This window comes from Ctenopharyngodon idella, chromosome 20, assembly GCF_019924925.1.
Source record: "Ctenopharyngodon idella isolate HZGC_01 chromosome 20, HZGC01, whole genome shotgun sequence".
Classification (NCBI taxonomy): Eukaryota; Metazoa; Chordata; class Actinopteri; order Cypriniformes; family Xenocyprididae; genus Ctenopharyngodon; species Ctenopharyngodon idella.
Genome location: NC_067239.1, coordinates 22,287,102 through 22,312,602, shown reverse-complemented (window position 1 = coordinate 22,312,602; position 25,501 = coordinate 22,287,102). Strand labels below are relative to the sequence as shown.

Sequence of the window (25,501 nt, the reverse complement as noted above, 5' to 3'; positions counted from 1 at the left end):
ATGACTAATTTATTATTTTTAAAAAATAATAAAAAAATAACATGAGCTGAGGAAAGAGCATATATTTATTTACATACTTTTTAGAAAAACATTTATGAAACACATTAGACATTCTAAGTAAGGAATGAAATGAAATGATTTAGACGTAAAAAGTTTGCTACTTTCCCATATGACAGTTCAAAGTTGATTACCTTCAGAGCATTCACAGCATTTGCGCAATTAAAATGAGAAAGCCACCAGAGTCACATGTTGTAAAGTGCAAGTTAAATTATGGTTTGTATCGTTAAATGGCGCCATCTAGCGGGCGGTCACCAGATAATGTATGTATCTTGCTGCAATTTATGATTTATTTGAGATTTTTAAATAAAAATTGGACAACATCACATACCGCAGTCAGTGGCTTGCTCTTGAAAAGGCTTTTGGTTCTGCAGGGTAAAGTGTTTAGATGCTTCAGGTTGATAGAAAATGACAACTTACTCCATTAATTTTTATTAAAAAAAAAGAAAAAAAGCACATAGCATTTAAATATTTATTTGGACAGAATTCTAGACTTCATTTTAGAAATTATTGTTTGGGTTTGATAAACAAATTCCTTGAATAAAATATAATTTCTTTATTGCATTGTCTTGCCACAATGTATACCTGATATTATCTATTTACAGAAACATTTCTTTTCAATACAATACCAATAAAATTACTCCTCTGTTTCCCCTGCCAATATTTTTCAAAAATAAAATAAAATAACAAAATAAAATAAAATAATAATAATAATAATTTGTGCTTGGTATAAAATTTGCAGCGTACTGCAATATCTTCAATCAAGTTCGTTATTATATTAGTTACATAAGAATATGTACAAAAAATGGTCCATTGGAACTCGTGTCACGTGATCTGATGAGGTGCTTCGAGCATCTCCATTAGGAAAGTGTCTATGGGTGTGTCTCCAATCAGCTTAAAGAAAAATAGGTGCTCCAAACACTTGAGCCCGATGGATCGGAGGGCAGGGAGACGCAACAAAAGTTTAGCAAACCTGTTAAGCAGTGAGAAAAAAAGAATGCAGATAATATTGAGTATGAGCAATAGATATGATCAGTATTTACTGAACAAACATGTGCATTGCTGTACCTGCCAGGCTGGTCAGGGTATTTGTGTTTAGTATAGGTCTCCAGTGAGGCATAAACTTTCTCCCTCAGTGCCTCTACCTCCACTGGGTTGGACAAGCCTTTGGCGTCTATGAGAAGACGGAATTTGCATGATTTTGCAAGTATATTCGGTCTAAAAACACATCTTACAAATGTCCTTACATCTAATTTATTAAAGTTCCCATTCACTGTAATTACATGGGGGGAAATCACCAGTATTTCTGTGTTACACAAAAGAAAGTAAATCACTGGTTTTAGAATAATATTATATTATATTAAACTATCCCTTTAACTTGAATATAATATAATACAATATAGCATAATATAATATAACAAGGGGATGTTTCACCTAAAATATTATATTATATTGTATTATGTTATGTTATATTATATACTTTTATCTAATGATATAATATAATATAATATAATATAATATAATATAATCAAGTTAAAGGGATATTTCACCCAAAATTGTAAAATTTATATATTATTATATTATATTATATTATTAGATTTTAGGTAAACTATACCTTTAACTTTATTATATTATATTATATTAAATTATATTAAAGGGATAATATAATATAATATAATATAATATAATATTGCACGTTGATTTTCTGATCATATTTTTTTCTAGGCACATCTTACCAATTCCATACCACATTAATCTTAATAACTACTGTTAATTTTGTATTTAATCATTTATAAGTGATATATAATTGTTCATGAAGGCTGGAAATGAAAAACGCCGTATATTCAGGTGTGCATAATTATTAGTTACGTTTTCTTTGACAGATAAAATGATCCAAAAAAGAGATTTAACTCAGACTGAAAAGTCAAAAATTATGAAATGCCCATGAGAAGGATGCAATACTAATGCAATACTAGAAATTGCAGTTAAGGCATAATATATATTAAATTATCCCTTTAACTTGAATATAATATAATATAATATAATATAATATAATATAATAATTTTACAATTTAGAGTGAAATATCCCTATATTATATTATATTATATTATATTATATTACTCCAAATGAAATAATTAATTTTATCTATGCTGCATTGGCAATGAGCAACACACCAGGGTTGAAGAGGACGATGGCTCTAAGGCAGCCTAGTTCTGTCTTATCCATCTGCATATCCTTCATTTTAGACACCAGCTCGGTCAGTACCCTGTCACACAAACACACACACACACACACAGGGCTTTAATTTCACTGCACAATAGGTGTAATAAAATAAATGATACAGATTTTCTGATTATTACAGATTTTCAAGGTCCTCACCTGTTGAAGATGGATCCCACGCCTGCACTGTGAGCACTGCTCCTGTGGACATGGAGGCCTGTGCCCAGCAAGATGCCATCTTTAACCGTGATTGAGCGATGAGAGAATGAAGCAATGAGGAGCTCGTTCCATCCTGAAGGAGAAAAATGACATGAATAGCAGGAAAATAATTTCCCTCTGTCTTCATGAACTCAAAACAGTGTTCTTCATTAGCGAGGACTATTTTATGAGTGCATGTGAAATGTTTGTCCAGCAGAGGTCAGTATTCCCACTTACACAACCAACACAGTTCTGCCTGACCCTTTGACCTGGAGTGACTATAGACAATTAAAATAAAATAAAATGTAAATATTAGATGAATAACTTTAACTTAAAATACAAAAATTAGAACTGTTAAGTTTAAATACTAAAATGACTAAAACTGAAATGAAAATTAATTACAGCTAAATAGAAATATATATATAAAAAAAAATAGTACTAAAGATGATAATAGCTCACAACAAAAATACTAAAGCTAAAATGAAAACTGATCATCTAATTCAAAATATTAATAAATACTATAATAGTATATAAATAATATTAAAATACACTGCTGGTGGTTTTAAGTGTGTTTCAGTTGAGCGCTTGTTTTTTTAAACAGTAACTTTAGTATCTTCATCATCTTCATCATGTAGGTTTGTATATTTGTGAGAGTGTCACATACCTGCTCGAAGCAGAATGACTTGATCATCCAGAGGCAGATCGGAGAAATGAGGTATTCTCTTGGCCCACTCCACCAGAGTAAACAGTTGCTTGTCAGCTGCATGGCAGATATTAGTGACTGGGTCATTTGTCTGAGGAGGGAGCCCAAAAGATGTAAAAAGAGTGAGAGAGTAATTTAGTTAGTTTTTTTTTGTCAAGGATTTTTTCGTGAGGCTAAAGTCAGCAAAGATATGTACTGTGTAAATTGTATTTGACCGAATGTCTGTGTCTTACAGAGTTGCCAGGGCTGCTCTCTGTGTATGTCTCAGTCTTGGGTTCGACTGCAAGCTCTGCATCCAGAATCTTATCCACAGGCATGTCTTCATTAAAACTGCTCGTTGATTCCACCTCATTATCACTTTTCTCCTTCCCACGCTGCCTCTCTTCCTGAACCGCTGCGGGGAATCACAGAGGTCAAGCAGAGCAGAGTAAATGAGTACATTAAACATCACTGTAATCAATGATTATGACACATTTGAAAATTATTTAGGACTATACAGTTTATAGTGCACCTATAACCTTTATTTAACTGTGTTATATTAAAATATATTTTAAATTTTGTTTAAATTTTTATTTGGTTTAATTTATTTTATTTTAAAGTATACTTTAGGTATTATTATAAAACACTTTTATAATAAAAATCTAATATATTCTATTATAAGAGCAGTTAAATAAGGTTATGATAGAAACAATATAATATAATACATACTCAAGTTAAAGGGATAGTTTACCTATAATATAATATATTATAATATAATATAATATAATATAAAAGCATTATATTAAAATTTGTTGAAATTAAAATCTCAGTTGCACTTTATTTTACAGTACGTGCACTTACGTGTACTTACAGTGTACTTGCCTAAGAAAGTACTGGTAATATAAGGTAACTACATGGGTTAAAATCAGGTTTAGTACCTAGTTATTGTAATTACTGTAAGTACATAGTATGTACATGCGGAACAGGACTGTAAAATAAAGTGCTGCCAAAATCTCTTTTGGAAGAGTGACCTGGCCAGAAAGGCAGCAAAAAAAAAAGCAGTTCAAAGGTCAAAGAAATCATTTCCAAAAGGCCTATCCTCAGTGTCTTTAAGTGCTCAAATTTCATACAATTATGGATACAAAACACACACGCAAATACAAACCTTCCCGCTTCATGCCCATGGCTAGGCACTTCTGATAGCGGCAGTATTGGCAGCGGTTGCGCTGACGTTTGTCGATCAGGCACTCTTTGCTGTCTCGACACGTGTAGGTCAGGTCTTTTCGGATGGTCCTCTTAAAGAAGCCTTTGCAACCTTCACAACTGTAAACACCATAGTGCTTCCCTGCAAAACACAACCACATTTGTCATGAACCCCAGAAGAGACCAACCAAATCCAAATGCAACATCTAAACATGTCTGTGAGTTGTACCTGAAGATCGGTCCCCGCAAATGGCACAGATGTGTTTGGAGAGGGATCCAGGGCTACTGCATTGGTAGCTGCTCATGTTGCCCAGCTGAGCCAATCCTGGTGGAGGCTTGATGTCTTCTGAGCTATTCACATTCAAAGAGTTCATCTGTGAGACCGGAAGAGAGGTAAAGAGACACAAAAACAGCTTATCATATAGTGCAATCAGGAGTACAGTTTATGTCACAATACAGCAGATTGTTTGTCCTTCCAGCACAGTAGACACACACACACTACACAAATGCACAAGTATACACTCACAAACTCACAAAAACAGACTTCACCCTTACAAGGCCATTACACAAGTAGCTGTGAGAGCGATGACATAACATTTCAAAGAGGAGGAGGGATATTTGTCTCTCTCAGGAGAATTTACTATTTTTTTTTACATCACGTTATTTTCTGCACTACTGCATTCAGCCAGCAGGTGGCAGGATATGGCCATACGTCAGGCAGCAAAGCACTTCAAATCAGGAAGACAATTCAGTTGAGCCTCGTTGTCATTTAATTACTGGGATATATGTTTGTTGATTTATGTGTTTGTATGTGGCTGTTTCGTTTGTGTAAAAAAAAAAAAAAAAAAAACCCTCGTCTTAAAACACGTTTCACACTTTCACTAGTTTATTTAATTTGTCCACTAACATGTCCAACAGTGTATATTTACACGTTAATTCCGTCACTCTTCTTGATGTACTTTTCACCACAATGTAATTTCATTCATATCTCAAATGTTTAATACAGTGCTGTTATGGTCAACTAAAGTTATTTGAAATTGGTAACTAACACAAAACTGAAAAATATAAATATTAGATGAAAAACTTAACCTTAACTAGAAAACCAAAAAATTATTAGTTAAACAAAAACTAATAAAAATGACAAAAACAAAACAAAACAATGAAACGACTAAAAAATGCAAACATTGAAATATTAATAAATACTATAACAGTATTTATTTACATCTATTAATTTAGCAGACACGTTTATCCACATCAACTTAGAAATGAGGAATGAAACAAGTCTTAAAATAACACTGGTTTGATAACATTCATCGATAGAAATTATAGTTATAGAAATTACATTTTAAACATTGAACTTCTTTGTTGCATTAAAGCTAATCTCAAAGCTAACATTTATGATCCCTAAACACAATTAAATCTTTCTTTACTTTCTGTTGTAGTATGGGTAAAAACCATCATTGATCATTTTCACACAATAAATATGATAATTTCACTCTTTGATTGTCAAAACTTTTAAAAAGTCTAATATATTTTTTGTTTTAATTTACTTTGGCTTTATTTTGATAAGATAAAAATCCACATTTTCTTTTATAATTAATAATTTCAAGTATATTTAGACCCTGTATGTCTGTTGTATACCCCGTATACCCATATAAGTTCACTGTTATTGATGTCTTTTCATTGGACTAAAAGCCTGAAATGCTTGTCTGAGTCAATGGCTTTCTCTGGCCTCCAGGGAGAAATGAGACACACATACACATATATAGACAAACATCAGCTGACCTCTCTGTAGCACCAGGGCATCAGTATGAGCGACAGTCGTGGTACAATGTGATGCCCATCACCTCAGTGCATAGCTTGAATGTTCAGAATGGAATACTAGCTTACTACATACTAAATATTGTGAAGCATACACTGCAGTAACATGCTAAATTTAAGTCACATGATCTCATCTTGTGATTAAATTTTTTTTTTTTTAATCAGTTCTGAGTAAAAATGATTTTTTTGGCAGTCCGATCACATAATTATTCAAAACTGCTTTTCCAAAACGTTTGTGTGTGCTTGTGAGTACATTTATTGTGGGATTTGAGCTATTTATTTATTTAAAAGGGGATAATATACATTATTCCACATTCATAATAATGTAATTCTGTCATGACAACTCTCGGGAGTGTTTGGCATGGTAACGGATACGTCAAGTACAGGACTTGCTACTGCCAATACATATAACACGCTGCTGTGAGCAAATAAGACATGCTGCTGCTGTACAATATAGCATACATAAATTACCCGTAGCAGATCTATACAGGTGGAGCTGGGGAAGGTGGAGGGTTTCTGAAAGCGCGCTGCACTGCTACAGCAAATGCTGACCAAGTTTTTGAAGGTTGAGCAGCGAGATCATTGGCTACTGATATAGGAGGAACCAATCAGCTTTGATGATGTGATTGCAAACAGATTGAGTTAAGCCTGCGCCATCTAGAGTTTCATGACAGAACTTTGTATATGTGTCCGTTAGAAAGAAAAGCTAATTTCTAAGTTTGCATGCTAGACTCTGATTTTATTGCTTTTAGTTGGTGTCAGCCTGAGAGAGCACAGAATTATGGGAAGGTTCTTACCTGAGGGCTGTTGAGAGTGTTAAAGCTCATACTGGGTGTAGAGGGCAAGGAAACGGACGGTGAGCCCAGAGACGGGGTGATGACTGAGTAGGGAGAGGCCAGGCCATTCATGGACGAGCCCAGGGTGCTCATGGGAGACTGCAGTGGGCGGGAGGAACTGATGACGGATGGATGAGCCACCATGGAGCTCATGGGTAGTGGCTGAGAGGGGGGCGAATTAAGAGCACTAGTGTCTATGAAGAGATGAAAAGAGAGATTAATATTAGACAAGAGGAATTAAAATTTAGTGCTAAAATGATCGCTAGTAACATCAGTGATCGTACAAGAAAAAGTTGTAGAAACAATTTTGAAGTGACACATTGAATTAGATGTGAAACATTTTAGCAGAAAAACATACTCCAATAATCGCAATTATTTACAACTTCAAAAAACCATTTTTTCAGTGTAGATATAAATCAAAAAGAACGTGACGGGGTGACAGGTCTGTATAAATATATCAGGGTGCAACCAATACTTTTTATTTAGCATGTACAGACGTCAGAGAACCCACAGGAACATCAAGAACCTGTGGAGGCATGAGTGCCTTTGCAAAACATCTATTTTCTCCATTAATATGGTTTAACTGTGCAGTGTAATGTATAATGAAAAAATGTGCTGTTTGAGTAAATGTAAGAGGACACTTTACTGAGAATCCATTAAATCCTTCTGCTTTAACCATTCAGTCTGGAGCCGATGGAGTGCTTCATAAGAGTACCTAGTAATGGTAGTTTGTACCAGCACAAACATATATAATCTATCTAACGTAGTACAAGGACACACACAGGGCAAAGGTTGCACCCTTTTGCCAATACCGATAGCGTTGCAATCTGTTAACTCGTTTCATCATTCATCAAGATGAAGATCAAATTAAATTAATCTAAGATTAAATTAACATAAATACAGCTTCAAGCAGCTGCTTTACTGAGATGTGCAACACAAAACCTTTATCAATGATTTGGTCAAATAATCTGACTAGGTGATTGTAACTGTTTATCTCTGGTAGATTATTTCAATTTACTGCTTAATGCATTACGCAAAAAAAAAAAAAAAAAAAAAACCCAGAGAGGGTGATCAGGCATTAATGTAGATTTTAGCTCTTGCATTTTAGTAAATGGTTATCAAGCTATCAACAATAAACAATAAGGACAAAACATTTTCCTTTTTTATTCATTATCTATAATCTAAATCATGCTGGGAATGATGGGAAATGTAGTTTTGCAGCATGAACTTCATAAACTGCTGAGAAGCATTTTCTGTCAAGCTTTATAGCTATTAATATGCATATAAGCTACAGTAAAAATTAACAGTTTAACTTGATTATGACCAATACAAATGATATTGTGGTGGTGCCGTTCATAAAAATTTCCATGCAAGCATTTCAGCGAACTTGAAAGATTTTTGAAAATAAGATAGCGCTATGTTAATGTAGACTTTATTTAGCTCTTGTATTTTACTATTGAATGTCAAGCTATCAGAAGCATTTTTTTTGTCAAACTCACAAAATGCATACAAACTTGAGTCAATTTAAACTTAATTATGACGTGAATTTCCATCCAAACATTGTGGTACTTGAAAGATCTGAACAATATGACAGCCCTAGAAATGGTTGACTAAGTGGGCAGCATACTTGGGAACTATAGAGAGTGAACTGAGACACCCTGAGTGTCTGAAATTAACTTCTTTTGTAATATTAGAGAGATAAGTGTGTATTTAATACTCTATCATGCTGTTTCTTTTATTCAAACTTGAATAGATCCAGCATTTTTTGATTAATAATAAGGCAAAATCAAGCATTACAGCATTTAGACACACAGTCAGTTTGCAATTGCTAATTTCTTACAAGGTAGTTGTGTGTGTGTGTGTGTGTGTGTGTGTGTGTGTGTGTGTGTGTGTGTTTGTCTTAAGACTCAAGGGAAAATATCTGTGGCGGATGGTCTTTGGTAGGGCGAAAACATGACCAACCAGTGACCGCATGTTGGCCTATCCTGAAATGACCCACAAAATCCATTACATTTAAATCAGACCACACAAGCCAAATGCCTGAAACAAAATTATTTATGGCTTTTTATTCTGCATCTTTAAATTTGACTATTAAAAAAAATATATGTAAAAACATATTGCAAATTAATGTTTACGACCAAATTAATACTACATTTTTGTGGGTTAGAGAAGGATGTATAGGATTCCCCTCATCACAATATATATTTCTTACCTTTAACTCCAAAATATGGGACATAGAAATGTACAATATAGCATACATAAAATGGATTGTGCAATTTTATGTTGACTTTAAAATATACAAAATATACAAGTACAATGGAAGATATTGAAATTGACATCCTGTACGGCAGGGTACTTTATGAAATTCAAGTTTGCAGAGACCTTTTTACTTTTTACATTTAGATGCATCAATCTTTAGCTGATAATTCAGATCTTATTCTTCTGAGACGGTCCATGTGCCAGACATTCATCAGGATTTCACAATGACACTCTGCGGTGCCCATGAACTTTGCACAGCTGTCTGATAGCAAAGTGCAGTCTTTAGTAGACTACTATCAAGTTCAGAGGAGACCACATGAAACTGCACAGGTCAATGAGTGCACAATCACATACATGCGCTATCATTGCATATTTCACGCAAAAACTGTAATTAGTATCTTCATAGATACTCTGTACACTCAAAACAGAGAAAGATGTATAGTTTCAATGAACATGACAAGACCGGGAGACCTAGGAGTCACAGATTCAAGGGCTGGAACACAACAGGATTTGGAGTGGGCTAGCTAAAATCTTTTGATTGTTAATTACTGTTGTTGAGCTGATGTGTGGAGTCTCCAGCAGGGCTGGAATTCATTAAGCCTCTCACTAACTAACTAATAATTCACACTGACATGATAGAGAGAGGGAAAGTTCATTAACTATTTTATTCTATATTTCACCGTGAATCTATTATATTTATTGTATTATTTTCGTACTGGATATAGTAAAATGAATTCTGAAATATTTTTAAACATTTTATTTTTTCTTTCACTGTTTTTTATTGATAGTTTGTTAATACTGTTTCTCTGAGAAATCAAATGCAAAATGGGACAAAGAGAAAAACAATCAACCAATGTTGCTTGCTAAGAGAGAATTACATATCTGAATGGCAGATTGGAAAATGACAGGGACCACATAAAGAGAGTGTGTCATTATAAAATGTACAAAAGAAAATACACACATTAGATAAGAATGGGATTACATTTAGACTTCTATTGTTTTCAAATAATCACTGATTTTTATTACACTGTAAAAATGATTATAATTTTAACTGTAAAAGACTAAAAATGTGACAGTAAAAATCCCTTAATTTATTAACAGCAAGTTCCCGTATATACAGAGAAAAACTGTAACAGATCTAACCTAATATTTTTGTGTAATTTTACAGTAAAATACTGTTAAATGTACCATTTAATGTACCATTTAACTAATAATTTACAGTGAAAAAACATAAACTGACATTCCCACAATTTCCTGTGTGACACTTCACATTTGATTTTACGTTAAATCTAATGTTGATAAATGAATGTTTATAGCATTATTTTAGTGTCAGGTGTGTTACCATGATGGTGTTTTGTGTTTGTGTATAACACTGTGTGCATCATCCATATTTCCCGCAGCTTATGGAAAAGCTACTTGTGATGAACTTTGATTCATCATGTGGTAATCTCTTTATCACCAGTGATATTATGGCGGATGTCAGCATATATTAAAAGTACAAAAACGGATGTTAGAATCAGCAGCGTGGCCTTGCTAAGGCCAGTTGGATTTACCTGTTTAAAATTGATTATTATTATTTTTTTTTTTTTGTAAATTGCAGTTTTAAGTTGTATAAATTTACAGGTTGCTCTGTAAATATACGTTTACATTTTTTACAGAATTATTCTGGCAACAGCTGCCAGTTTTATTACAGTGTATTTAAATTATTTTTTATAATATTTTTATTTTACACTATATTTATTATTATTTTATTACATTATATTATTTTAGATTTTTAGATTTAGATGATTAGTTTATTTATCAGAATGTATCATTAACTACAAACAATGCAAGCCTTATGGCTTAAAGAATCATTTTGCATTTTCAGAATAAAACAATACTGCGTGTGATTCCAAAGGAAAGTCAAAATGCAAAAACTTGCAATAAGACTTAAACTGCCGTTTATTGTATAATGCCAAATAGCTGGTTAAAAGAAAAACTTTTCAATAGGAAGCCATGTTATTAAAAGTCAATTTTTAGACTTTTTCCTTTGAGGACATCCGTCAAAACCTAAAAGTAGGTTTTGACGTTTGGCTTTTCAAATTTACTAGCATATTATTGGCTGGAACCACACAAACACACACACCCACTTCATGAAAGCCTAACAGGTTCCCATCCCCATTTTAAACAATCTCACACATAATCTCTTGAATCGCTTATTTCTGTCCTAAATGAAGTTGACATTTGATCAATAATGGCACTAAAAACCCTCTTCTCATCACTGACAAGTATTTTCAACCAATTTACAGACACTTCAACTAAGAAGACGGGGTTGAAGGAAGGGCAACAGACACAAAAAGGTGGAAGGGGGGTGAAAGTGATTGAGAAATGGGAAACTGTCCCACTCTATCCCAGTCTGCTGCTGTGGAGAGCTGGAAGACATTAAATCAACCCTGATTACCGCCATGTGTCCATTATCCCCCAAAGCCCAGAACTACACACACACTTCATACTTCAGTTACCAACATTACTTCATTAACCATATCATTCAACTAGTTTATCAGCACAGTCTCTTTTATATGTGAATGATTAACCTATACACTGGAGATAGCATCTACACATGGGTGTTGTCAATAAACGTCCTCTTGTAATCTTATTTACTACTGAACATATCTGTATCTGGAAAAAAAAAAAACGAAATTACAGGCAATAATACTATCTTTACTACCTAAACATTTCATTCACCATTCTTAAAATGTTAACATAGACATTCACAGACACTCAGACTCATGTTTTTCTTATCAGTATACTGCATTATGTTCATGCTCATGTCCTCAGAATCGCTGACAGAGGTAGAAATGAGCAGGACTCATGAGGAGGTTTGGGACATGTTGAGATTTTTTCATGAGCATTATTGAGCACTGTCTTACTGATGAAATATAATTTTCTGGAGGAAAGTGTGTTCTGTTACACAAAAGATATAGGCCTCTAGAACTGCTGCTGTATGTGGATGACAGGGTGAGTGCTTGACAAGGTAAGAGAGAAGTGAATACTAAAAAAATAATGGAGTATTGAGTGAAGCTGAATGTCAATGAACTCTGAGTGTGTCCTGTAGTAACCTCTGTATTAATCTGCTCAAAACAAGCACATTTTGTCACATGCATCACTCACATTTCAAATAACTTCTGCTGACCACTGCTTTAGTCACACATAAAAGAGAAAAATAAGGACAGACAGATAGATAATACTGTACAATAAACATTACAGTCTGAAAATGGACATCAGAAAAATGCTGACCGGAGGGGATATGCTGACATATGGAAACAAACTCCACAGGAAATGAAGGAACATTAATCAGTTTCAAAACATCCTGTCATATCGTGATCATATGACATCTGATAATCTGTAGCATTGAGGAAGATATTGAAATTAACTTGATTTAAAAAAAAAAAAGATTAATGTTTGTGATACCATACACTTGATGACCCCTGGTAATGTCACAATGTAACTATCAGCAGAGACCCACAGGGACTGTTCCACTGAACATTGCACAAGAGACTGTGAAGTAACTGTGTTCAGCAGCAGCCAAACCTTTTTATTTATCAAAATGACCCTAAAGTGAAAACAATTCAAAAGCAGCGGCTGACCCTCAATAGCCTGAATTCTGGAACCTCAAAACAATGTCAAGATGACCCGTCTACTATATTTGCATTATTTTCACTGGTTTCCAAAATAAACAAGTATAGTGCGATTTTTGAAAGAATGAGTCTTATGAACCAGCCAGATCAAAAAGACTCTCAAACTCACAAGTTGTCAAATTTTCAATGAGTCTGACCAATTCTTCACTGAATATATGTACATTACCATTCAAAAGTTTGGCATTGATAAGATTTTTTCATGTTTTTGAAAGAAGTCTCTTTTTCTCACCAAGGCTGCATCTATTCGACAAAAACTAATAATTAAAAATGTGAAATATTATTATAATTTAAAATAATTGTTTTCTATTTGAATATGTTTTAAAATGTGGTTTATGCCTGTGATGCCAAAGCTGAATTTTCAGCATCATTACTCCAGTCTTCAGTGTCACATGATCCTTCAGAAATCATTCTAATATGCTGATTTGGTGCTTAGGAAACATTTTTTTTATTAAAAATCAGTAGGAAACCAAAAAAAGGGTCACACTAGCCAACATACCAGTCAGGAAAAATTGCACAAGACAACAATTTCTGTTCTAAAATTCCTGAAACTGTGCTTGTTCTTGAGGGTTTAACAGAGGATCAATGTAAAGTTTCTTCCTACAGGTAAGAGGCATGTAGAAACAGATAAGACACAAACACTCACCCCAATACATGTGCACGCCTCTCTCAACCTTCAGACTAAACTTTCTAGTATAGCTTTCTAGAAAACAAGCTGTCTTGGGATAACTGAAACCAACCATATCAAACAAAACATAAAAAGTCAAAATAGGTTTTCAGTTTTACTGGCAGAGAGGCCTCTTAATAGGGAAACCTTGACACCAAAAAAATGTGCTTCATGTGCTAACATCTAAACTACCTTTATTTTATGTATTACAATAAAGACAGCATGACTCAAGTTCCTCAAAGTAACAACTGCATGTATACACTTTTTACACACACACAAAAAAAAGTGTTTTCCAATTAAAAGAGACTAGATGCTAGGTTGCGATCTAACAGCATAAAACAGTAGCATGTGAGAAACCACATTGTTGTCAGCCCTACACATAACCTTTAGTAACTTTAGCAAAAGAGGGAGGTGAAGAAAAAAATAAAAGGGAACTAGTAAAAGGAAAGATTAGGACAGAAAGGAAGTCTGTAGTGTTTATGTCAGTGCTGAGTCAAATGTACTGTAAATGTTGAAAGACTATCTAGAGAATCTCAGCAATAAACAAAGAACATCACAGGACATTTTTCTCAATATTGATTCCAAACACGAACCTTCTGCCAATCCCAACACAGGCTCTTTGGAAAAATGTGCCTCTGCCTACATTTTTGCAGAACTCCAAAAACTTACCTATACATTGAATTCACTGCAGTTTCCAAGTGAAATGAACACTAAAGGCAGTAAAACACTAACAACTTTTATTCACATACATTACGATAACAGAGGCAGATTATCACTTAATAAAGATGCAGTTATTTGCACAATATTATGTTATGACCTCAAAACACATAACCAGCTTCATGTACATGGATTTTTGATGTAGTAAACTTGCTCAGTAATGACCCAAAAAAAAAAAATCACCCAAAAATGAAAATTCTGTCATTAATTACTCACCCTCATGTCGTTCAAAACCAGTAAGACTTTTGTTCATCTTCAGAACACAAATGAAGATCTTTTTGATGAAATCTGAGAGATGTCTGTCTCTCCATAGACTGCCTTTGCAACGAACACTTTGATGCTTCAAAAAGTTCATAAAGAGATCAGAAAACTAATCCATATGAATCGAGCTGTTTAGTACAATAACGCACAAGAACAAACCTCTTCCGGAAGCTCAAATGCAACACACGAGAATGAACCTCATTGATTACACAGCACGTTTGAGCTTCCGGAAGAGGTTTGTTCTTGTGCATTATTCAGGTTCGGTTGAGGCTTATGTTCGCTGATCAATGTTTATATGTGAGTAAAAGCCTAAATTAAATCTTTTCATCAATCTTTTCTCTTCAGAAAATTTGGACTAAACTGATCGATTCATCATGGATTAGGTTTCCTTTCTATTTATGACCTTTTTGAAGCGTCAAAGTGGTAGATGCAAATGCAAAGGCAGTCAACGGAGGGACAGACATGTCAGATTTCATAAAAAATATCTTCATTTATGTTCCAAAGATGAACGATTAATGACATAATTTTCATTTTGGGTTGAACAAACCCTTTAAGGAGTCCTGTGAAACATGAGTCAAAATCAAAAACACTTGTAGAAGCAAGCTAAAATGGCATGGCTGCCATCAGCAAATGCATTTTTATCTCATGTTTGCTTTGTTAACTCTATTGGTTAGGTTTAGGGTAGGGTTTAATGTAGGTGGTATGCTATAGAGCAATAGAGCATTAACCTTTAGCATCACACTAATGATATGTACAACAACCACTGAATAAAACATTGCCAGATTCAAGCTGTTTTGGATGAAACTGAATGTTGAAACCTGAACCCTATTCGAATGATTTTATGGTGTTATGAAACAATCAAAAGCAGCTGCAGGGCTACAAAACAAGGTTTTCTTATGGTACTTACAACTTTACTAGTCTGAGGTGGTTTGATTTAGCAGTTATTAAAAAAGTATGTTTATAAAAATCAATTTTCATGGAGAAAAAATAACTGACATATTGCCTGTCAGTAATATTTACGGAAAGAACTACACTATATGGATAAAGCATGTGGACACCTCACCCACTTGTGCTTAATCACAAAACCAGGCATTAATGCTGGTCCTCCCTAATGGCTTTCACTCTTCTGGTAAGTTTTTCCTACTATAAGTTGGAACACAACTGCAGGAAAACATGATCATCAATGAGCTCAGGTACTGGTGATGGGGTCAAGCTCAGAGTCGGTGTTCCAATTCATCCCAAAGATATTCTGAAAAAGAGTTTTGCTTTTTTATCCATAGAATGAAAGTAAATAGGATCCAGTGTTGTTTTGGACCCCCTTGACTTTCTGTACAGACATTTTGTGTTCCACAGAAGAAAGAAAAACATACAACTTTGAAACGACATGAGGGAGAGTAAATGATGACAGAATTTTCATTTTTGGGTAAACTATCCCTTTAAGATTTGTCATCACTGGAATTAAGAATCCAAGACAAACCTGATAATTAGAAGGGCATGTCCACATACCTGCAATGTATGTTTCAGCCCTCATTTCCAAAACAACCAGGATACCATTATTAAAGACACCTAGATGTACTCTAAGGAAAATGAATGTAATCCCACTTAACATTAATTTGTTAAATGAGACATGCAAAACATCAACGCAGGCTCACTATGTAAGTACCGTGCAAGTTTTATTTGTTGCATCAACATTCAAAGAAAGACAGAAACAGAAAGAGAAAGAACAACAGAGTGACTGTCAATCAGTGACGACAACTTCCGTCATCGCTTTCTATTGTGCGATCAAATGGGAGTTTTTCCTTGTCAGTCAAAGTATTTACACACACCCACACACACAAACCCCCTCAACAGAACTATTGTCAGAGAGACTGAGATGGTGAATGTGTAGAAAGAGCACATGCGAAACAGAGGAGAAGCAAAGAAGTGAGGGGATGAAGTACAGCAAATGTGTGAGATATAAAGGGATATACCAAAATAGATTGATCCAAGAAGACTTTCCTAAAATATCCGCAATACTCCATTTGAACAGCATTAGAGTACAGAGCCTTGCCAGGTATTCACTGTCAATGGCTGAGAGCAGAGGTTACATTTTAATTACACACAAGCTACTAATAGTATAGCATTTAAAAGTTTGGGGTCTTTTATCTTTTATTTAGCAAAGATGAATTTAATTGATCAAAAATGACAGTAAAGGCATTTATAATACAAAAGATTTCTTTTTTAAATGCATTTTGTTCTTTTAAACTTTCTGTTCATCAAAAAATCCTAAAGAAATATATCAGTTTCCACAAACATATTAAGCAGCACAAGTCTTTTTAAATTGTAATAATTCACAATATTACTGTTTTTACAGTATGTTTGAAAAAAAAAAAAATTCCCGTCAAAATCCTTCATGTGATAACTGGTTTTATGTAAGTCAAATATATTATTAAATATGACTGAATCAACCTGACTATTTTGGGTTACATCAATTAAACTAAATTTTATTAGATCTCATTCATGAGTTTGGGGTGGGACTATCTGTTTGTCCAAGCAATGGCAGACAGGGGAAGAGCTCAGAAAACATGTTTGAAAATAATAATTACTTTACAATTCCATTTGTTAATGCAAAAACAAACCAATTAAAATTATAAATTTATGTGGTTTATTTGCTTGCTTATATAATAATAAAAGGTACAACAGCTTCTTTACTCATGACAATGAACCACATACCAACACATCCCTAAAACTGCATGTATTCATGCACAATCTAATCACATTTTAAAAACCAGTCAAACAAGTGTTTTTGCAATTGTTTTACACAGCACAATTCTCTTATCTTCTCTTAGGGTGCACCAGCCGTGTTGTTCCTGGGAGCATAAGTACCATTACAGGATAGCAGTTTGGGACCAGGTCTTATTATCAGATACTCACGGTGGCTGTAGTGACCATTCTCTCTGCCGTGACTCTGACCGTGAAGAGGCAACGCCGGCGGATGCCACATGACCGCGAGCACCACTCAACTAAATCTCACCGGGCACAGTAGAGCACCAGTCCGAACACAGACTCACTCCACTGATGGAACAGATGGGATATGAGCGAAACAGGACGGCCGTAGGGGGAGGATCCACGGGGAGGAGGCTGCCCGTTTATGAGATTACTCGGATTATCAACGATTGAATCCAGCAAGAACCGTTTACTGCCACAAAGATCAGCCTCCCTCCAAGGTTTGACAAGACTCCTTCTGCACAGACCGCGTCTGCCCGAACAGAGGCTCAGAGTGTCATTAAATCTATCAGCCCAGATGGGCCACCTGTTGCCTGGCCAGGGATGAAGTGTGCTCAAGTGTGTGTGAGATTCAAATAAAGAAGCAATTTGTTTGGATTCGGATTTTAAGATTATATTTACAGTGAGCATCTGATAATCGAATAAATTCTACAATTTACCATAATATAAGTAAGATGGGCATATGAATACTTCTATTAAAGCAGTAAAGTGGTAATGACACCTCTTTCTCACACATGGACACACTATAAAGCATAGTTCACAGTCACAGCCAAGTCTGGCAGCCTCCTCTCTCACACCTGCTTGTGTGTATTTATTATCTAATGCACTTCTAAGTCCAGACACTGCCTGTCTTTTTGCCATGCTGAATACTAACACTTGTACGGAACAGTTAAAAGACAAATTACCAAGAAGAAAAATGAGCTTGGATATTATATACTGTTATACTGTTGGATATTATATATTGTAAAACACAAAAGGTTTTTCTTTTATTCAGCAAGGATGCATTAAATTGTTCAAAAGTCACAGTAAAGACTTTTACATTATTACAAAAGAATAATGTAACTGTTTCCACAAAAACAGTTAAAGGGGACCTATAATGCCCCTTTTACAAGATGTAATATAAGTCTCTGGTGTCCCCAGAATGTGTCTGTGAAGTTTCAGCTCAAAATACCCCACAGATCATTTATTATAGCTTGTTAAATTTGCCCCTTTTTGGGTGTGAGCAAAAACACGCCGTTTTTGTGTGTGTCACTTTAAATGCAAATGAGCTGCTGCTCTCTGCCACTTTCCAGAAGAGGGCGGAGCTTTAACGGCTCGTGCTTTGGTTGCTCAACAACAACAAAGCTGGAGAATCTCACACAGCCAAAATGACGTTTTACAGTAACGGTGTTCAGCCTTACTTTGTTCAAACCGGAGTCGGACACTGATGGAGAGAATTTTAGAATGCAACTGGATGTTTCTGAACGGTTAGTGGATAAATTTATGTAGTTGCTGTGGAGTTGATTCAACTCATCGACTAGCATGTTCTGTCATGTTAATCTTTTGTGCAAATCCAGCATTGAATTGACCCTCATTTGTGAAGCAGTCCACGGTAAAATAAAGGCATGGCAACAACACTCTACTACAACAACTCTTCCTCTTCTCTAAAGCAGCTCAACATGGCCTCACCCCCTTTTTTGCGTGTTCTCGGGGGCAGGGTTTATGTAAATTTTAGGGTTAGTGATGTCACAACTGTTTTCAACACTGATAATAAGAAAATGTTTCTTGAGCACTGATCAGCAAATCAGCATATTAGAATGATTTCTGAAGGATCACGTGACACTGAAGATGGAGCAATGACTGCTGAAAAATTACATTTTAAAAAATAATAAAATAGAACAGAGTTATTTAAAATTGTAATAACATTTCACATTATTACTGTTTTTATTATTTACTGTTCTATTTTGAACAAATACATGCAGACCTGGTGAGCATAAGAGATTTCTTTTAAAATATTAAATAATTGTACCGACCATAAACCTTTGAACAGTAATAAAAAATAAAACAGACAAAGTGATGTCATCATCATATAACCAAGTCAAACAACTGCAACTTCATATTTACTGAATGAAGTGTCATATCAGCATTAAGTCAATGGAGGATTTTGAGCCAAATTACTTGCAAAAACAGTGCAGAAAAAGAAGTAATGCCTTGAAAGCACTGCAATGATGCAGAAGACCTTCTACTGAAGCCTACAATATATCAATATTGATGCCATTACAGTTTCATTCACTTTATGACAGAATGGCTTCAGGGTGAATCTAAAAATGCCTCTTTAATATGTCATCCTATAAAAGCAATGCCCCACATGGATCAGTCTGAATGAAAAGAGAGTTGAGATCACACAGAAGATTGACACAATTGGAGCTGCCTGTAGAGATATTAGGAGCCACATCGCTAAATCAACAGCATCTCCTAGCATTTTTTTTTATTGCTAACAGAAACATCAGACACTGACATCACTCAACTTATCCACTGAATAAAATGAACCATTAAAATGCATCCTTTAAATAATAAAATCAGACCCAACTAGCATGACCTATGTCAAAAAAGGTAAAAAATGTATTTATTAAACCTAACAAACATTATTATCATCTTCCATCTTTAATAAGCCTTAGCCTTGGGATTATTAAGAGGCTATGAATGTGTATACTACCATTCAAAAGTTTGGGGTCTGTAAGATTTTATTTTTTTAAAGAAATTAATACTTTTATTCAGCAAGGGTGCATTAAATTGATCAAAACTAGAGATGCACTAATGTATCGGCCGCCGATATTTATCGGCTGATTTTTTGATCAATTTAAAAGCATCAGCATCTCAGCTATAGCATGAAAAAGGCAGATATAACAAACTGATAGTTTATTTAATTAACTGCCTGAAGGCACATTGTAAAATGTCTTTCAATTTGTTAAAGAAATACGTAATGTTTTATAATAATAAGACAACTGAGTTAATGTTGTTAATGTTAATAAAAAATATTTGATAGCAATAATCACCTCTGATGGTTGTCATGTCTTATTTGTGCCTCTCTTGGGTTATTGAATGTTAGAAGGATCCAATCCACGTTAAATTAAAATAATTTGATGATACAGCAATAAACTAGTTAGTGTAACCTTTAAGGGTTAGTTCACCAAACATTAAATTTCTGTCATTAATTACTCAGCCTCATGTCGTCCCAAACCTGTAAGACCTTCGTTTGTCTTCGAAACATAAATTAAGATATTTTTGATGAAATCCAAGGGTATCTGATCCACACATAGGCAGCACTGACATTGCACCTTTTGAGGTCCAGAAAGGTACTAAAGACATCATTAAATCCATCTAAGTGACTACAGTAGATCAACTTAATATTATGAAGCGACAATAATACTTTTTGTGCGCAAAAACAAAAATAATGACTTGATTCAACAAATTCATCTGTCCTCTGTCATACTGCTACGCTATTTTCGTTGCAGAGCTTCAGTGTTTACGTCTGAACAGCGGCTCAGTATTGGCCGGCTCCTGCGTCAGTATCACACGCATGCATTGTGCTGCTCACGTGAACAGAGTCGGCCAATACTGAGCCCGCGTTCAGATAAACACTGAAGCTCTGCAACGAAAATAGCATAGTAGTATGACAGAGGACAGACGAATTTGTTGAATCAAGTAGTTATTTTTGTTTTGTTTTTGCAAACAAAAAGTAATATTATGGTTGAACCACTGTAGTCACTTAGACGGATTTAACGATGTCTTTAGTACCTTTCTGAACCTCAAAAGGTGCAATGTCGTTACTGCCTATGTGTGGATCAAATACCCTTGGATTTCATCAAAAATATCTTACTTTGTGTTCTGAAGACAAAACGAAGGTCTTACGAGGGTGAGTACTTAATGACAGAAATTTCATTTTTGGGTGAACTAACCCTTTAATGCATGTGTCATTTAAAACATGATCAAAAGAGTAATCTATTTTAATGACAAAAGTTCAAATAAGTGAGCAAGTGACAAATATCAGTATGGGAATCATAAAATCGGTATTGGTATCTTCCAAAAAAACCAAAAAAAAACCAAATTGTTCTTATTGGTGCATAAAGACTTTTACATTTTTACAAAAGATTTCTACTTCAAATAAATGCTGTTCCTTTGAACTTTGAATTCATCAAAGAATTCTGAAAAAAAAATGTATTCCAGTTTCCACAAAAATATTAAGCAGCACAACTTTTGTCAACATTGATAACACTATATCACGATAAACACTATATGTTTTACTGTATTTTTGATCACATAAATGCAGCCTTGGTGAGCATAAGAGACTTCTTAAAAATCTTACAGCTCGCACACGTGAACACAGTTCAACCCCGGCAGCTACTGATGTAAGGGTTCATGTCTAACATTTCAAAGCAGCATGTCCTCTAGGAAGCACTCAGGGTGCGAACATGTCCGGCGATCAAAATAGATTTCCACCCTTGCCCCAGTCTGCTTTACCCCAGACTTACATTACTCCAGCATGTTTATATATCCAGAACAAGGAGCTAATAAGACCCGAGGGCCAAAATAGTTTCTCTGTTAGTTAGTTTATCTATAGCAGCTATAGTAGCAGCACCACTGGTGTGAAGGTCTGCATATGAATTGTCAAACTGCTCTAAAAAGGACTAATCTTTATAATCATTCAATTTTAACAGAATGAATGAGTACAATCAGCTGGTCATGATCTCAAAATCTAACAGGATCATGTGGGTAAAGAACACACTCCAATACCATATCCTCCGTTTTCCTCCAAAGCTGTGCTTTTCTAACTCTCTTGAAAGTGATGGTAAGGGCAAGGCTGCTCAGTGAGTCACATGTTGAAAGCCTTAAGTGCCTATAGGAAATCTACAGAAACCGCTGTGAGCAGTCTGAAAGCATGTGTACAGCTGACATAATAACAAAGGCCTCTGAGCCACTCCTGCCTGACGACTGTAACACACGTGTCCTTTCTGTTTTTTCATCTATGTGTTTTTGGACTTGCAGAGTGGGTTCACATTGTTAAAGGCGGAGGAATGTTGTCGGTTATAAACACATCTCTAAAAGTCTACAGCAACAAGAAAAAGTTGAGAGTGATGGCTTCATTGACATCAAAAATTCCTATAGCTTAAACAGTAGAGCATGTTGCTAGCAATGCCAAGGTCATAGGTTCGATTCCCAGGGAATGCATGAACCAATAAAACAAACCTGAATGCATGTTCTTTGGATAAGTATCTGCCAAATGCATGTAAATGTAATTAAAAGGGAACTGAATGTGTACAGCTGTTCACACATAAATAATCCTGTGCTTAACTGTGATTAATTTAACCTTGTTAACCTGGTTCAAAGTTCAAAACCTGCAGTGAGTCTGTCTGGTTCTAAAAACAACAGAAATAACCTGGATATCATAATGGCACATGACTGTATCACATGTTTACAGTATTCTATTCTATATTTATTCATCATTATTAGTTGCCATTCTTATAGGATCATGCATGAATACACCTCTGTTATCCACAACAACTTGAACCCTACTTATTAATACAGCATACCACTCTTGTGTTTGCTCCAAAAACACTTTGTAGAATACATGGTATAAATACATTGTTGATACAAATTCTTCATTGAAAATATGTATAAAAAAACATCTGCTATTACCTGGAAAGTATGTATATTAGGCTGAATTCTTGCTCTGCTGGAAAATTCAGCTTAAGTCAGTAGCCGTGTTTTGGAACATGGAAGACGGATTCAAGCTGGTCATTAGCTGGTAGATCATCTTTGAGCTGCCTGCTGGACGAACCAGCTCAAGTTGTTCAAACTCTATTTGGGAACATGATAGCTGGTGGTCAATCATCTTAGACCACCTGATCTGATGACCAGCTAATAACCAGGGTGGACCAACTAAAATCCTGCTACAATGTTCCAAGACACAAAACATCTTAAATTAGATTATCCAACAGGGTATTTAAAACAATAACATGTGCTAATCTATTGTACTTCGGTTAAGTTTTAATCGGAATAATGCTGCCTTCACGTGCTATCGTAATATACTAGTTTTCTAGTTTAAAAAAAAACGGACAAGAAAGCCCTCTCAAGATACCTCAGATAGCACGTGAAGGCAGCATAAATAAATAAACATTTGGTAAATTCATTAAAACTTGACGTGAAAATATCAAATTAGTTGGAGCGTTTTGGACTTTAATTAGGTGTGTCAAACTGGCGACTTATTTGATTCGAGTCTTACACACTACATAGACTAGGACATTAGAACTTGCTAGAGTTGTCTTTGACTTTGTCTAAAATAACATATTCGCATTCACTCCTGAAACATGTCGCGGAATATTCATTCCCATGTACATGCTGTCCACGACTGGACTGAAAACCATCTCAAAGGCAATGAATAACGATTCCGACACAACAGGCGTGCTTTAAGAGCGATCGATTACATAAATACAATTAAAATGCCAACAATGCCTGTAAACCGCGGCGTGATCACCGGACCAATAGCAAAGCGCGCGGGTTGATATAGGACTATAATCTGTGTGAAGTTCATCAGCGAAGTTGTTTTAAAGCTTTGACGCTTGTTGCAAACAGCACGGGCAACTGCGGAAAGATGATACAGAAGAACAGCAACAGGAAATGAAGAGACACGGCGACTTACGGAGATGTAAATATGTGTCGTGAGTATCCATTCCGAGTCAGTTTACTGTCGGGTCTTGTCCTGGAGCCGCGCGGCACCCCTCTCAATTCCTCTCCCCGGCCCGATTGAACTGAACTCTGCGGCGCTGCTGACTGGCTCGGGGCCCCGCTCAGGGGGAGGCGGGGAGGAGGGGTTTCACAAACGACAACAATCAGATAAGACACAGACAGGCAGATGACTTAAGCACATGTATTCAACAGTTTGTACAAAATAACATTTAAACAGTATAACCATGACTAATTACTATTAGGAAACAGAATTTAACTAAATATATTGCAATGTTATTTATAACCTGGCCTGAACACATGCAAAAAATAACAACCATTTACATATATGTATCTGACAAATGTTTTTGTACAAAGTACTTAAATTGCATTCAAAATATACATATTTAAGTTCTTGCATTTCTTGGGAATTGAACCATTGTGGCTACTGAACTATTCAACCATCAATAACAACAGTACCAAGCTGGACACTGTAAAATGTCTTGTCAGGAAACCTAAAAATGTGGCGAAAAAAAATGGTAAAAATGTTATTTAATATGACTGAAGCAACTTGACTACATTAAAGTTACACCAGCAAAAGTAATTTCAGAGAATCAGTACTGCGTTTCCCAAACGTATCATAATTGATGCTAATAGTTTCAATGATCTACTCAGGCTTACAATGCTTTTGTGAAACACAGACCAGATCAGGTAGAACTGAACAGTTTTCTTTTTTACTGTGTGTGCCAAAAGGAATAGCATAATTTCAGTCAAGCAAAGGGTAGAATTTAAGCAATTATAAACCCGATCTCATGAGAAAACGTAACTATTTCAAAAATGCTTTTGGTCCACCCCTAAGAATATAGTACGAAAACACTGGAATGAGATTGTATGAATTCATACAAATTAGCCACCGATTCACCAAAACGTAAAATAGTTATGAATTGCCATGAGAGTGTGCTGCAATTTATAGGCCTACATGTAATGGCACAATTGTAATAAACACATTAATATATATATATATATATATATATATATTTATTTTTTTTATTTTTTTAAGCACATTTGTTTGCATTTGGCATAATAACTATGATAATGCAAACTTGTATTATATCAAAAACAAAAGTAGAAAACAAAACAAGAATAAAATTATATTTGTGAATGTGATCTGTGTGGCCACCTGGTTTCATGCGTTTAGATTCAATGTGGTGGCTCAAAGACTCCTTGAAATCCCCCCAGACTGTTCCTCAGAGTGTGGGGTCATATAGGGGTGAGCTCTCACTACCTCCGAAGGTTATTCAGAAGTCACCAGCATTCACCAGTCTTGAACTAGTGTGGGGTTAGTGCTCTAAATGACCAGTGACTTCACAAGGCCCTTCCCTCTAGGTTTGAGGATAAGCACACCCCATCCCACAACCCCCACATACTCTGTCCCCT

General features: G+C 35.1%; 1 protein-coding gene across 1 annotated transcript; it reads right to left on the bottom strand.

Annotated features, from left to right (window-relative positions):
- Positions 1-593: 593 nt before the first annotated feature.
- rxrgb (retinoid X receptor, gamma b) lies at positions 594-24,232 on the bottom strand. Its single transcript, XM_051876183.1, has 10 exons — positions 24,042-24,232; positions 6,980-7,212; positions 4,591-4,735; positions 4,324-4,503; positions 3,413-3,573; positions 3,141-3,270; positions 2,438-2,570; positions 2,233-2,324; positions 1,126-1,231; positions 594-1,030 (listed from the first exon to the last, which is right to left on the bottom strand). The coding sequence occupies exons 1-10, from the start codon at positions 24,070-24,072 to the stop codon at positions 883-885; spliced, it is 1,359 nt and encodes a 452-aa protein (XP_051732143.1). The 5' UTR covers positions 24,073-24,232; the 3' UTR covers positions 594-882.
- Positions 24,233-25,501: the final 1,269 nt, after the last annotated feature.